This window comes from Heteronotia binoei, chromosome 21 (genome assembly GCF_032191835.1).
Source record: "Heteronotia binoei isolate CCM8104 ecotype False Entrance Well chromosome 21, APGP_CSIRO_Hbin_v1, whole genome shotgun sequence".
Classification (NCBI taxonomy): Eukaryota; Metazoa; Chordata; class Lepidosauria; order Squamata; family Gekkonidae; genus Heteronotia; species Heteronotia binoei.
This window is the reverse complement of record NC_083243.1, coordinates 135,744,410-135,759,341: the sequence shown is the minus strand read 5'-3', so window position 1 is coordinate 135,759,341 and position 14,932 is coordinate 135,744,410. Positions and strand designations below refer to the sequence as shown.

At 42.9% G+C, this 14,932-nt stretch overlaps 1 protein-coding gene and 1 pseudogene across 6 annotated transcripts in view; one reads left to right on the top strand and one right to left on the bottom strand.

Annotated features, from left to right (window-relative positions):
* The window catches only part of HIPK3 (homeodomain interacting protein kinase 3), a 144,999-nt gene that overhangs the window by 28,352 nt on the left and 101,715 nt on the right, over positions 1-14,932 (bottom strand). For all 6 annotated transcript variants that reach the window (XM_060262830.1, XM_060262828.1, XM_060262831.1 and 3 more), the window contains one exon: positions 13,986-14,145. In XM_060262830.1, the coding sequence (XP_060118813.1) occupies positions 13,986-14,145 (160 nt within the window). The remainder of the gene's footprint in view (positions 1-13,985; positions 14,146-14,932) is intronic.
* On the top strand, positions 6,273-6,466 carry LOC132590331 (U4 spliceosomal RNA; annotated as a pseudogene).

Here is a 14,932-nt window from a genome sequence, read left to right as displayed (position 1 = left end):
TTTGTAGAGGAGGAGGAGAGAAAATTAAGATTTGCCAGACATAATTATTTTGAACATGCCAAGAAGTCGGGAAGATGGTTAGCTTACACACTGAGAAAAGAGAGCGCAAAAAGAATAATTCCGATATTGAAAGATGAAAATAATAAAGAGAAATTCAAAAGACAGGAGATATGCCAAATGGTGGAGCAATTTTACAAAGATTATATGAAGCCAAACAAGTTCAAAAGGAAGATCTGGAAGAATATCTTAAACAGAACAATCTTAATAAATTTACAGAGGAGCAACGGAAATGAGCCAATAACAATAAGGAAATTGGAGATGCAATTGCATCTCAAAAGAATGTTAAATCCTCAGGACCAGATGATTTACCTGCAGAGTTCTATAAAGCCTTTGAAGACTGTCTGATGATACCATTTAAATCTCTTATTGGGAAGATCCAAATTGAAGCCCAAATACCAGCTTCATGGCAAGAAGCCACAATATCTTTAATTCTTAAAGAGGGTACAGACTTGAAAGATATAAAGAATTTTCGGCCAATTTCTCTCTTAAATGTGAATTATAACATTTTTGCCTCAGTATTGGCACAACGTCTAAAGAAAGTATTATTGAGCACGATTCATCAAGTTCAGGCAGGATTTCTTCCCAGAAGACATTTGAAAGATAATGTCAGAACAATATGTAACATAATGGAATATTATGAGAACCACCCAGAGAAATAACTAGCTTTAATTTGTTTGGGTGCAGAGAAGGCCTTTGACAACGTCTGCTGAAAATTTATGTTACAACAACTGAAGGATATGAAGTGTGGTGAGAATTTTTTGAGATCAATACAATCAATATATTCTTCACAAAGGGCAAAGGTGATGGTGAATGGTGAATTAACAGAAGCAAGGTACAGAAGCAAGCAGAAAAAGGTACAAGATAAGGCTGTCCACTGTCAACACTTTTGTTTATTTTGTGTTTAGAGATACTGAATAATCAAATAAGAGAAGATTCAAGTATTAAGGGAGTGTTGATCATGAGTGAACAATACAAACTGAGGGCCTTTGCAGATGACTTGGTTTTTATATTAGAGCAACCAGTAGACTCTATTGAACATCTGCAGAACAAGATTAATCAATTTGGCCATTGGGCAGGTTTGAAGATAAATTACCATAAGTCAAGTTAGCCTTTATTGGCATAAAATATATAGATATATATATCAGAGCAAATTGGTTTAAAAAAGATAAAATGGAACGACTGCCATAAAACAACATTTTTAACCAAGAATGTGACAACAGAGCAAACCCAACTACTTCAACAAAAATCAGGATTCGCTTATGAGAAAAGAGTTAAGTATCTGGGCATTCATATTACAAACAAATGCAGCAATTTGAAGGTAGACAATTATGATAAACTGCTTAAAGAGATTAAAAAGGACCTTGAGAAATGGCAAGATTTGAAGTTATCCTTAATGGGAAGAATAGCTTCAGAAAAAATGAACATTTTGTCAAGATTGCTATTTCTCTTTCAAACTATACCAGTGCTTTTAACTAACGTATTCTTTCAGGAATTGAATAAAATGGTCTCTGAATTTATTTGGCAAAAGAAAAAACCAAGAATTAAACTGAAGACATTACAGGACTCTAAAACAAGACCGGGCTTGGGTCTACCTGACTTGCAATTGTATTACAGAGCTTTGGTGCTGACCTGGGTAAGAAACTGGGTTCTTCTGAATGATAGAAGACAGTTGATGTTAGAGGGCCATGATCTTACTTTGGGTTGGCATGCATATCTATGGTACCAAAGACTAGAAGGTCATTCGTATTTCAAGAATCATTGGTTTCAGAAATCCCTGTACCATACGTTGACTTGGTTAAAACCAAGAATTTATTTGTTTATTTATTTTTCGCATTTATATCCCGCCCTCCCCGCCGAAACAGGCTCAGGGCGGCTAACAACATCATTAAATATCCACAACAAAACAATAAAATCATAAAGCAATAAAAACAACTATAGTAAGATCAATTAAAATTAACAATTACACTTTAAACATTGAACAGCTTTTAAAAACAGTTTTGGTGCTAAGTTCCATACAATGATGTTAAGCAGCTCTGTACTTTAGTTGAAGGCCATTCGAAAAAGTGTTGTTTAACAAGCCTTGCAGAATTGGGCAAGGTCCCGCAAGGCTCTAACATCGTCAGGGAGTTGGTTCCACCAGTGGGGGGCAGCAATAGAGAAGGCTCGTTCTCTGGTAGCCTTCAATCTCGCCTCCCTCGGCCCGGGGATTTCTAATAGATTTTGTGATCCAGATCTCAGTATCCTCTGGGGAATATGTGGGGAGAGATGGTCCCTAAGGTAGACAGGACGGCCATATAGGGCTTTAAAGGTAATAACCAGCACCTTGTAGCGAATCTGGAATACTATTGGCAGCCAATGCAGTCTCCGCAGCCCCGGCTGCACATGATCCCGAATAGAGAGACCCAGTAACAGCCTGGCTGCAGCATTCTGCACCAGCTGCAGCTTCCGGATTCGAGACATGGGCAGCCCCATGTAGAGGGCATTACAGTAGTCTAGTCTTGAGGTGACCGTAGCATGAATCACTGTTGCTAAGTCACTTTGCTCTAGGAAGGGTGACAGCTATCGTGCCCGCCTAAGATGGAAAAAAGCGGATCAGGCAGAAAAAGGAGGATTTATCAGAAAATTCCAAGATGGGTGTCTCCGATGGAAGCATTTACACCCCCAAACTTTATAAAACCAAACCAAAGCTATAGATATGAAGAATCGTTGAAAAAAGACAACCAATTGAAAACCAAGGAAGAATTGGAAAATATGGATATTAAAATGAGTTGGTGGTTGAAAACACAAGTAGAGTCCAGGTATGCCAAAGATAAGACAGTAGATTTTAATATGGAGCAATACCCATTTGATAAAATTTTCCTGGGGTCTCAAGAAAAGCTAATTTCCAAGTTATATTCATATTTACTGCAGATGAAGAGGCAATATAAGACTGTAAAAGAATGCATGGTTCAATGGGCCAAGAATGTGGGTCATAATATTATGTTAGAGGAATGGGAGAAGTTATGGAAATGTAATATCAAATTAACTAAGTCAGTAGCTTTTAAAGAAAATTTGTATAAGATGTTTTACAGATGGTATGTAACCCTGCAAAAACTCTCTAAAATGTATTCTAAAACACAGATTCAATTTAAACCAGAATTATTTTTATTGAACATATATCCTGATGATTATACAAAAGAGATGACACCTTTATTGGCGCATATTAATACAGCAGCCAGAATACTTTTTGCACAGAAACGGAAACTTCAAGAAATTCCCATGAGATTGGACTTGAGGGAGAAAATACTGGAAATGGTAGAAATGGACTATCTATTCCAGTTACTTGCCGGGAAATCTAAGGAAGAAGCAAGAAAACTTTGGGTGAAGCTATATGTGTGGTTAGATACTTAAGATTCTTTGGTGTGAACTTTTGCCGCCTTCTCCTGTAATCTATATTATAATGTCACATATATTTGAAATCTAAAGCTAAGCGGATAATTTAGCCATAGGCTTACAATCGTTAAAATATTTTGCCAAGAACATGTTGATATAGCGTAAAGTGATAATACTACTTGAAGAAGATATTGGATTTATATCCCGCCCTCCACTCCGAAGAGTCTCAGAGCGACTCACAATCTCCTTTACCTTCCTCCCCCACAACAGACACCCTGTGAGGTGGGTGGAGCTGAGAGCGCTCTCACAGCAGCTGTCCTTTCAAAGACAACCTCTGTCAGAGCTATGGCTGACCCAAAGCCATGCCAGCAGGTGCAAGTGGAGGAGTGGGGAATCAAACCCGGTTCTCCCAGATAAGAGTCCGCACACTTAACCACCACACCAAACTGGCTCTGATAAGGTGTGAGTTTAAGGAAGTATTACTATACAGGCTAAACTATACTATTACAGGTGTCTATATCTAATTTTCTATTTCCCTTTCCCCCTGTTCCCTTTATTTTTCTGGAAAACTAATAAAAACTTTTTTAAAAGTAAAAATATGTACTGACTTCCGTGTTGCTGCCTTACATTCCACTTTTAAGGAGAGAAAGCCCCAGTATACTGCTGAAGTTGCTACCCCCTGAGTCAATGGGCACTGACCCCACCTTGGAGGATCCTGTCCCTCTGGTGAACAAGCCAAGGGAATGCAACTCTGAATGCATACAAAATTCAGCTTCCAAGGATGCCATTCTGAATAAATCAAATATAGAATTTGTCTTCCAAAAGGCTAAAAAACTCAGTCCTCCTCACATCCAAGCAAAGCTATTCCCTTTCTTGGGAATGTTTGGGATTTTGACAGAATGACAAAACTTTCTCCACTGACAAATGGAAGCAGGAATTTATTTCAGGAATAAAAGCTGGATCAGTGTGTAGCACTAATTTGCCATTATGGAAAATGCATTAGTTCTGGACTACAAAGAGGGCATTAAAGCCTGGATACTATCCAAGTGGAAGTGATTCGCACCAAAAAAATAGTTTTAAAGATGAGCTCTTTAAGAAAGCATGTGGCCATGAGTTTGAAAGGTGCTCCTGTTAATGCCCTTAGAACTGTTTTCAGTTTCCAAATAGGAAATCTGTGGGCCACACAGGGATTTAGCAATGCAGGTCTCCTAAGGAATCTCCTAAGATTGGAGAGAAACCACTCTTTTTAGCTCCGGTTATGGCACCGTGACATGGCATTTTACAGTCCTGGTGCTAAGGCTCTTTCTGTCCTATCCTGACTACAACAAAATAAGGTCTTTGAAGCCCTGAATGTATCAACTGATTCTTCCTCTCCCCAGGATTGAAAAACCCAGCAGGTACTGTTAGACTTGTGAGATTGACAGAAGTCAAGAGTGTGTGCAAGGAACTCTTGGTTCTCAGGGAACAAGAACCAACGGGTTGAAATTAAATCAAAACAGTTTTCAGTTAAACATTAGGAAGAACATCCTGGTTCCTCAGTGGAACAAGGATTCCTCAGGAGGTGGTGGGCTCTCCTTAAGAACAAAAGAAAACCCATGTTGAATCAAGCCAAGGGCCCATCCAGTCCCACACTCTGTGTCACAGTGGCCAAAAAAATCAAGTGCTATCAGGAGGTCGACCAGTGAGGCTAAAAGCCCTCCCACTGTGCCCCCCCTCCAAGCACCAAGAATACAGAGCATCACTGCCCCAGACAGAGAGTTCCAACAATACGCTGTGGCTTCTTTGGAGGTTGTCAAACAGAGGCTAGATGGCCATCTGACAGCAGTGCTGATTCTGTGAACTTAGGAGGGCAGGAAGGGTTGCATCAACGAGAAGGAGAAGGAAGGGTTGAATCAATGCTTCGTTTTTGTGGAAATACCTATTGCCACTTTGGGGCCAGGAAGCAATTTTCTTCAGGCCAGTTGGCCTGGGATCCTGGAGGGGTTTTTTTTTTGTCATCTGGATAGGAATCACTGGGGGTGTGGGGAAGGAGGTAGTCCCTGGATGGCTGTGAATGGGTCTCAGGCACCATGGCCAGATGGTGTGAGACAGTGCCGGACCAGCCTCAGAAGGACTCATGCCAGCCCTGGGTGGAACTTCAGGACCAGGTGGACCCAAGAGGAGTCAACCTGTGCTGCTGCCAGTCAATGAAGCACCAGCCCCTTTGGTCCTGTGATCAAAGTCAGAAGAATGGGACTCTCAATCAATCTTGGCTGACCCTAGAGCCTCTCATACAACTCAATAGTGCATACTTACAAGGGAAAACCAAAGAGACCTGCATGTCTTTGGACAGCCCGAGCAACCCCAGGGTGAAGTGGGGAAGACTCAATTGTGTGAAGGCAAGTTCGGGGCTAAAGCCCACTCTTTGGATACCCCTTTGAAGGCAGCTAGTCATCATCCTCAGCCACCATTTCATCAAATGTCCCTATGCACCAGACTACCAGTTCCTTATCAGAAACCTAGGAGCTGCAGCTGGAAACAATTTGCAACTGTGGCCATCTACTGAGAACTGTTGTAACTACAACCAAGGACCATCTCTTGTTGAGACCATAGCATTGTGCTGCTAGCTGAAATACCTAACAGTGCCCACACTGCCTACCCATTATTTTTAGATAGATAGTTTTAGTTTAAGTCTAGTTAGGCTGAATCTTTGAGAATATCCATTCCCACCCATTTATTTAGTTAGATTTTCTTTCTTACAAGTGGTTCAGTGGGAGGGCAGTAAGGTGGGAGGTTTGGGTCGGAAGGAGCTTATATGCTTTAGGTTAGTTATTTTATGCCTCACAGGCCTGTTGGCTTTTCAGTTGGCACAGTGGCAGTATCACAGCCAATGAGGTTAATCCTAGGTGCAATTATTGCTAATTGAAAACTTTTCCCAGTTGAATCAATGATTGCCATGTGGGGAAGAGGTAGGGCTCTGATATTGGCTGCCTGTGCATTGGCTTCCTATGGCATTTCAGATTCGTTTCAAGGTGCTGGTGTTAATCTTTAAAACCCTATATGGCCTGGGACCTGCCTACCTTTGGAACCGCCTTTCCCCACATGTGCCCCAGAGTACTGCATTCAGGATCCCAAAATCTTTTAATGATCCCTGGGCCGAAGGAAGCCCGGCTGACTACCACCAAGGCCAGGGCCTTCTCTGTGGCAGCTCCTACATGGTGGAATGTGCTCCCAGATAACATCAGAGCCCTGCAGGACCTATCACAGTTCCACAGGGCTTGCAAGACTGAATTATTCTGCCTTGCCTACAGTGAATAATATGGGAGACAGCTGTCAAGTCACCACAGAACTGTCAATCTTGGACAACATTACTGTACTAATGTATCATGAGTGCCATACATGATAAGATCTTTGGACAATGTTGGCGGTACTATTGTCTATTGACTGTGTCATTTTAATTATTTATTTTATTGTATAGCATTCTGTTGATTGTTTTTAAGTTCTAAGTTCTGATGTTGGTTTTTTACTGATTGTTAGCCGCCCTGAGCTGCTGTGGGGAGGGCGGAATATAAATTTAATAAAACAAAAAAAATAAATATGGGATCAAATTGTGCTAACAGCTGCAATACTAATACTGGGTCAGGGATCCTAATGATCAGGGGCAGAGGGAGGTATGGCAGTGGGAGAAGATACTGTAAAGGAGGTGAAAATATGGAATTGCCCAGTCTCCTTCCAATTTTCATCCCATCCTGAGGAATGCTGGTGGAGTGGTAAGGAATTTCTACCCGTTTCCGACACTGATGTTGTGCAATGCCAGGTCCATTAACAATAAGACAGCTATGATACCAAGTTATTTTGCAGAACAGCAAATGGGCATGGCATGTGTGACCAAAGACTTGGTTAGGGAGGGCAAAACGGTCACCCTGAAAGAACTCCTCCCCCCACCCCAGTTTCCTAGTCCTGGGCAAATGGGAGGAAGGAGGGGTTGTAATACTAATCTGAGAATCCTTTTTCTTCAGTGCACTCCCCATATCAAAGATCTCTGGCACTGACTGTGTTGGCCTAGTGTGGGAAGCTGAGGAGAGCCTGGCTGTCTGGTTGGTGTACCAATGGCCTAGACCAGACAGTCTGCCAGCCCTGCTAGGGACAGTCATTGGCTGGGCTCTGGAGCTCCCAAGGCTGCTGGTCCTCAGGAACTTCACAGTCCATGTTGATGAGGCCACTTCTAGACAGGCTCTGGACCTGGTGTCATCCATGGCAATGCTAGGGCTCTCCCAGATTGTATTGAGTCCCACACACCAAGAAGGCCACATGCTGGACTTGATCTTGGGAATATGGGGATAAAACTGCCTCTGATGAGGTGCCATGGTAAGACCATTATGCCCTGAAAGCCAGGCTGACTGTGCAGCCCCCACTCTGTTTAGATGGCGAATGGATTTATGCTTACCCACAGAGACTTATAGATCCAACTGGCTTCAAGAATACTCTGCAGGATCCATTGCCTCCCGGCAACTCATTGTATGTGCTGACTGAGGACTAGAATCCCTGTCTCTCGGAAGCTATCAATGAAATCACCCCAGACACCCTATCTGCTCCTGCCCAAACTGGGCTCCATGGTATACATTAGAGCTCAGGGAGAAGAAGTGAAAACTCAGATGTGGTGCCAGTCTCATGGCAAAGCCACAAGAACATGCTATAGGTCTTTTATGAGAACCTATGACATGTGGTGAAAGCTGTAAAAAGAGACTTTTTTACAACTTCCATTGCATCTGCAAGCCATTGCACTGCCCAGCACAATTATTTAGGGCAATTTGGTCTTCAAAATCCCTTTCAGAGGGAACCCAAAATCTGACACAGTAAGGGAACTGGAGGCCCCTTGACTGTCCTTGGATTCAGTGCTTGACAACTTCAGCCAACTCTCTCAGGCTGATGTTGACAGGATACTGGGTACGTTGAGGTTGACAACATACCTCTTAGATCTATGTCCATCATGGCTGATTAAGGCCAGCAGCGATGGAATATGGACCCCCTTGAAGAACATTATCAATCTGGGGTCTATCCAGGGGGATTTAAAGAAGCCAAGGTGACACCGCTCTTGAAAAACCCATCCTTAGATTCCTTGAATTCAGCCAAATAGCACCCAGTTTCAAACTTGTCATATCTGGGAAAGGTAACTGAGAGGGTGGTGGCAGAGCAGCTCGAGTTTCCTGGAAGACACATCTGCCTGTCAGAACTTGTGCTTTTCATGCTTGCTAAGCTGGGCAATGTTAGCCTAACTGACTCCATCTTGTAAGATGATACTAACCCTATGTACTCTTAGCTAGGCCACTAATCAACGCGCTTTGCATTTCAAACAAACTGTAACCATGGAAGGAATGACAGATAGCCTCTGGGAGTCATTCGCAGGTGTCCTTTGAAGGCAGCCGCTCAGGACATCACAGCAGGACTCCTTCCTCCCTTTTCTGATAACAGACTCTGGGAACAGACAAGTGTCTCTGGAAGTGTGAGAACCGGCTTTATTGTTTCTGTAACAACCGCATAAAGTTGTAACCATTGCTAACCCCGTTATCAGAGTTATTCTGTGCCTTCATGGACCTAGTTCTCAATAAAGACCTATACTTTGTAACGAAGTACTGGGCCTCGTTTGAAGTTCTTCAAGTTCTGACACTGCCCTGGAACCAATCTGGTTTCCATCCTGGCCATGGAATAGAGATAGCACTGGTCACCCTCATGGACAATCTCCAGAGACAGTTGGACTGGGGTGGGTCAGCGCTGCTATTATTAGATCTGACAGCAGCGTTTGACACAGTTGCCTATGATCTGTTGACCCACCACCCTGCTGACATAAGATTTCATGGGGTAGCCTTGGAGTGGCTCGCCTCATTCCTCCATGGTCAGGGACAGAGCGTGGCACTAGGAGAGAGGATTTCACCCTGTGGGGACCACCAAGGCTCTACTCTCTCTTGTAAGTTGTTTAACATCTATATGTGCCCTCTCGCCCAGCTGGTGCAGAGTTTTGGTCTGGGCTGTCACCAATATGCTGATAACATACAGTTATATCTGTTGGTGGAGAGACGGCCTGAAACCATCCCATCAAATCTGGCTGAAGGACTAGAGGCCAGGGCTTGATGGCTCCAACAGAGCTGGCTGAAATGGAATCTGTCAAACATCTATCTATGTAGGGCTACCCTTAGAGCGGACCTGGAAACTTCAGCTGGTCCAAAATGCAGTGGTATGGGTACACGGGCCTTCTCCATTGCAGCTCCACACCTATGGAACCAGCTCCCGGAAGAAGTGCGAGCCCTGCGGTGCCTTGACCAGTTCCGCAGGACCTGCAAGACCACTCTTTTCAGGATGGCCTTTGCTGGCTGAGAGACTGCTGTGGGTGACTTCGCTATTATCATTTATAATTGGAATTAGCACCTGGAAATCTGTTAATTGGAATGTTTTAAAGTTAATGTGATTTTAAACCCTGTATAATTTTATGAAATGTTGTTAGCCGCCCTGAGCCCACCTCGGCGGGGAGGGTGGGATATAAATAAAAATTTATTATTATTATTATTATACAGGCACCTCTAGGTCAACGCATATACAACTGGTGCTCCATCAGCTGCACTGGCTCCCAGTTGGGCACCAGATTCACTTTAAGGTCTTGGTTTTAACCTTTAAAACCCTTAATGGCCTGGGTCCAACGTACCTATAAGACCACCTCTCCCAGTATGTCCCCTGAAGAGCCTTGCACTTGCAAGATCAGAACATGCTGGCAATCCTTGGCCCAAAAGATGTCCAGCTGTCCTCAACCAGAGAGCTTCTGCCTGGTGGAACTCTCTGCCTGAAGACATCTGTGTCTTGAGGGACCTAATACAGTCCTGCAGGATGTGCAAGGCAGAGATGTTCCACCAGGCCTATGGTTGAAGACAGCCATGGTTTTCATTGCATCCAGCCCATGACTAACCCCATGCATGAAGAAGCCACATATTGAATGCCATTAAGGAGATTTGTTACTTTTCTAAAAATTAATTAATGGTTGTTTGATGTCTGATGTTGTTGATTTTTTTTTTCTTTAAGTATTGTATGTTTTTAAGCATTGTGTACACCGCCCTGAGCCCTTCAGGGGAGGGCAGAATAACAACAACAACAACAGAAGACAGAGTCACTGCGCTCTGAAATGAAACTGGAGGATTGGGGAGAAACTCCTCTCATCAGAGGTCACCAAAAAAGGTTAGTGATCCTACCTGCCTCCAGGGAGGAGCTTCACTCTGAACCACTGGAGAAAGGATGAAGTGCAAATAGAAAGATTCAGGTGGGTAGCTGTGTTGGTCTAAAGCAGCAGAACAAAGTTTGAGTCCAGTGGCACCTTTAAGACCATCAAAGTTTTATTCTGGGTATGAGCTTTTATGTGCATGCAGATTTCTTCCGATACACTGAAATAGAATTCACCAACCATTACGTATAGGTATCAGGTGAGGAGGATGTTGCCAGGAAGGGCCAATTAGAGCTAAGATGTGAGAGCTGAAAACCATTAGTATGTGTAGTGAGATAAGAAACCCTTGGGGTTCCAATGTCATTTGCTGTCATAACATGCAAATCTCCCTTTCTAGTCAGTTTCTGAAATTCTTTTGCAATAAAACAGCTGCTCTGAGGTCCCCCATTATAAAATATTTATATACATATTCAAACACAGTTCTGTTTAAAACAATGCCACACAAAAAAGACTCCACATGGACCCCTCCTGATGGTCACAATGCCACTCTAACCCTAACCAAACGTTAGAGCCTCAAGTATCAGATTCAAATGTTTCCTCCCTAATTTTCAGAACAGTAAGTTCATTTGTCCAGTCTCTGTAAAATGACAGGAAACCAGAAATTCTTCTGTTGCAGTGCAGATTTTCACATTTCTTTCAACATACCAGCCCTTTATTCCAAAGCAACTTCGTATCTCAGATCTATTCTATTACAACATTGTGGGTTGGCTCTGGTGTAAAATTTCCACTTGTGCTAGAGTGTTGCGCAAGCAGAAACTCAAGAAGACTGTGTAATATTGTATTCCCACTTGCATTTCCATTAGTGCAAGATCTTCGCAACCAATTTATAGGTACTATGATATTTAGGGAGGAATGCTTTTGCTGCAAAGTCCAAACCAATGCGCTCAACAAACACCACTGCATACAACAAAATCTCAACCATGCAGAAAGAAAGGCCATAGGCAGTCTCAGGAACAATTCAGTTATTATAATTAAAAGAGATGAACAAAGCTAGAGCTGTTGTCATCACGACTACATACAGAAGGCTCAAAGACAACTCTCAAATACTGCTTCTTACAATCAACTGTATTCAGATACCACATAGAAATACGAAGAACTAAACGAGATTATAAAAGAGTAACCCCTGCACATTCAAGAACAAATCCTTCCAGACACACTACAGCAGTGGTCACCAACCTTTTCGGCACCAGGGACCGGTTTTGTGGAAGACAATTTTTCCACAGACCGGGGGTGGGTGGGGGGCGCAATGGTTTTGGGGTGATACAATTGTGCACTTTATTTTGGTGCGGTGGTTAAGTGTGCAGACTCTTATCGGGGAGAACCGGGTTTGATTTCCCACTCCTCCACTTGCAGCTGCTGGAATGGCCTGGGGACAGCAATAGCTCTCGCAGAGTTGTCCTTGAAAGGGCAGCTTCAGGTGAGAGCTTTCTCAGCCCCACCCACCTCACAGCGTGTCTGTTGTGGGGGAAGAAGATAAAGGAGATTGTGAGCCACTCTGAGATTTTGAGTGGAGGGCAGGATATAAATCCAATGTCGTCGTCGTCTTCTTATTATTACTACATTGTAATATATAATGAAATAATTATACAACTCATGACCTGGTTGCTAACAGGTCACGGTCTGGTACCGGTCCACAGACTGGGGGTTGGGGACCCCTGCACTACAGGAATCTCATCCAGGTACCTTTTATCTTCTACCTCAAATACACAAACCTGGCAACCCAGTACACCCAACTGTCTCAGGCATGATCACCATATGTTATCTGGATGCATGGACTCTGTTCTAAGACCCTATGCTGGGATGGCCAATTGCTTAAAACATAACAGCCACACAGGATACATGTCAGGTGTTTGATACCTGCAAGACATGAACAAATATTACACACATATCTTTATTAAAACTCTTAATACTTTTGTTGTGCAGAAAGATAAAACACATATGTATGCACTTTACAACACAACCATGATAGGAGACTTTTTTAAAAACAAAAACTGGGAATAACAGACCCATAAGGGGAAAGACCCATATAGGGAAAAGTTAGGGAATTTTTTTTTGTACCAGTGGGAGAAGGAAACACTCATATACCATGTAAATCACTGACCATTGTTTGTATCATTACGCATCTATCTTTGCCTTGACACCAAGTTTAATAAATACAGCTCCTACAAGAGCTATGAAACCAAGGAAGAGCCCTGTGCCACCCTCTTTAATTCTGCCCCTCCTTCCAGTGGCTCCCTCAGCTTTTGCACTCTTTTCCTGCTCTAGGCCTCCAGGTGACCTCTGTGGTGATAGAGAAGAGCTTGTAAGCCTGCCTATTTCATTCTCTTTCCCTGCTTCACACATGATGAAAATAGTCACCTACCTATGGGTCAGTGATCAGAGACTTACTCAGGTCCCAGTGCTAAGCACACTTACTCTCAACTCAAAACAGTTCAAGGCATCATCAGCAACTTACAACCTATAATTGGATAATGACAGTTCTTTTTCACAAGTACTATGGGGCAAACCTTTTCTTGTCAACTGACAGCCCTCCAGTCTTAGAAAGTCCTCACCTACAATAATGCAACATCTAATTTGAACATGAACACTAGTAGCAGAGCTAGATGCCAACTTTGCTTTCACATATACACAGACAATACAATCACTGGATCCAAGAACATTAACTACACCTTCTAAGGCTCATTAACTTACTCATCTTCCAACATTGTATATGCCATTAAATGCAACAATGCCATTCTAGCCTCTGCATAGGGCAAACAGATCAAACCCTATGCCAAAGGATAAATTGACAGCAATCTGACATCAAGAATCAGAAAACTGAGAAACCTGTAGGAGGATACTTCAAAACTTCCCAGGACACTCAACAGGCACCTCAAAGTACCCGTTTTATCGCAAAATAAATAAATAAATCAGAAACCAACCAGAATGGGAAATTGCTGAGATACATGATAACACCCTGGACAATGGAACCCCAAGGACTGAATAGAGATTATCAGTTTCCTATTTCACTACACATGCTAGTGTTGCATCTGTTTGCAAACTCTCTTATTATGCTGTTTGCTAATCTGCTGCTATTTACAGGTCTTAACAATTGCCTTGATCCAGTATTAGCTCTAAATGGCCCTTCCTGGCAACATCCTTCCCACCTGCTACCTATATGTAATGGTTGGTAGATTCAACGTATCTGAAGAACTGTGCATGCACACAAAAGTCTATATCCAGAATAAAACTCTGTTAGTCTTAAAGGAGCCAGTGGACTCAAACTTTGTTCTGCAAGTAGGAAAGCTTAAGTTATACCAGAGGTACTTACCTGACTTCGTACTGTGCCAATCTTTGGGAAATTAGCAGTCAGACCTGGTAAACTGCCTGAGGCAACTGGTCTCATGTGTGTTGTTTTATTGCGATTATTTGACTCATATGAACTTGAGCGGTATCTGCAAATGTCCATGATATGAAAACAAGATTTCACTCTGATAAAAAAGGGAGGAAGAGTTCTGAGGAAAGTAAGATTGACCATCAAGCAAGAATAACAACAACACAGGATGGAAATAATATTCTCCTTGCTTCCTAGGGCAAAACAAGATGTGCGAGGTTGGGTCTGTGTTCTTTATATGCACAGAATACTCCATGGGAAGCAGCAGAAATGGGAAAGCAAACCCCACCCCACAACAAGCGCTGTTCCAGTGCAGAAAAATGGCTATGGATGAAATCAAGGAGTCCTTTCTTCCCCTGTGGTGACTAGGATTGCCAACTCTGGATCTGGAAATACCTGGAGTTTTGGAGGCAAGAAATGTGAAGTTTGGGGATGGAATGGACTTCAGTGCAGTATAATACCACAGAGTCAACCTTCCAAAATGGCCATTTGCTCCAAGTGAACTGATCTCTGCTGCCAGGAGACTGGTGTAACCACAGGAGATCTCTAGCCATCACCTAGAGGTTGGCAACCCCAGTGGTGACATTCACAGACATTCCCTATAGCTGCTGTATGGCTGCAGGGACACAGAGTTGGGTTTAGCAAACCCAGGTCCAACTCTCTGCAAACCACTTTGGCCCTCAGTGTTCAAAACACTCAAACTGCCATAGATGTGCCTTACCTATTTACACTGGATCCAAATCCTCACTTGCATAATATTTCAACTGGGCTGGCACAGTCAGGGAGTTCTGTGACTTTTGTAAGATGCCCATTCAATAGCAGGTTCCCACTCCCATGCCACATTCCAACCTGTTCCTGAAGGTCTTCCTAACCTCAGTAGCAGT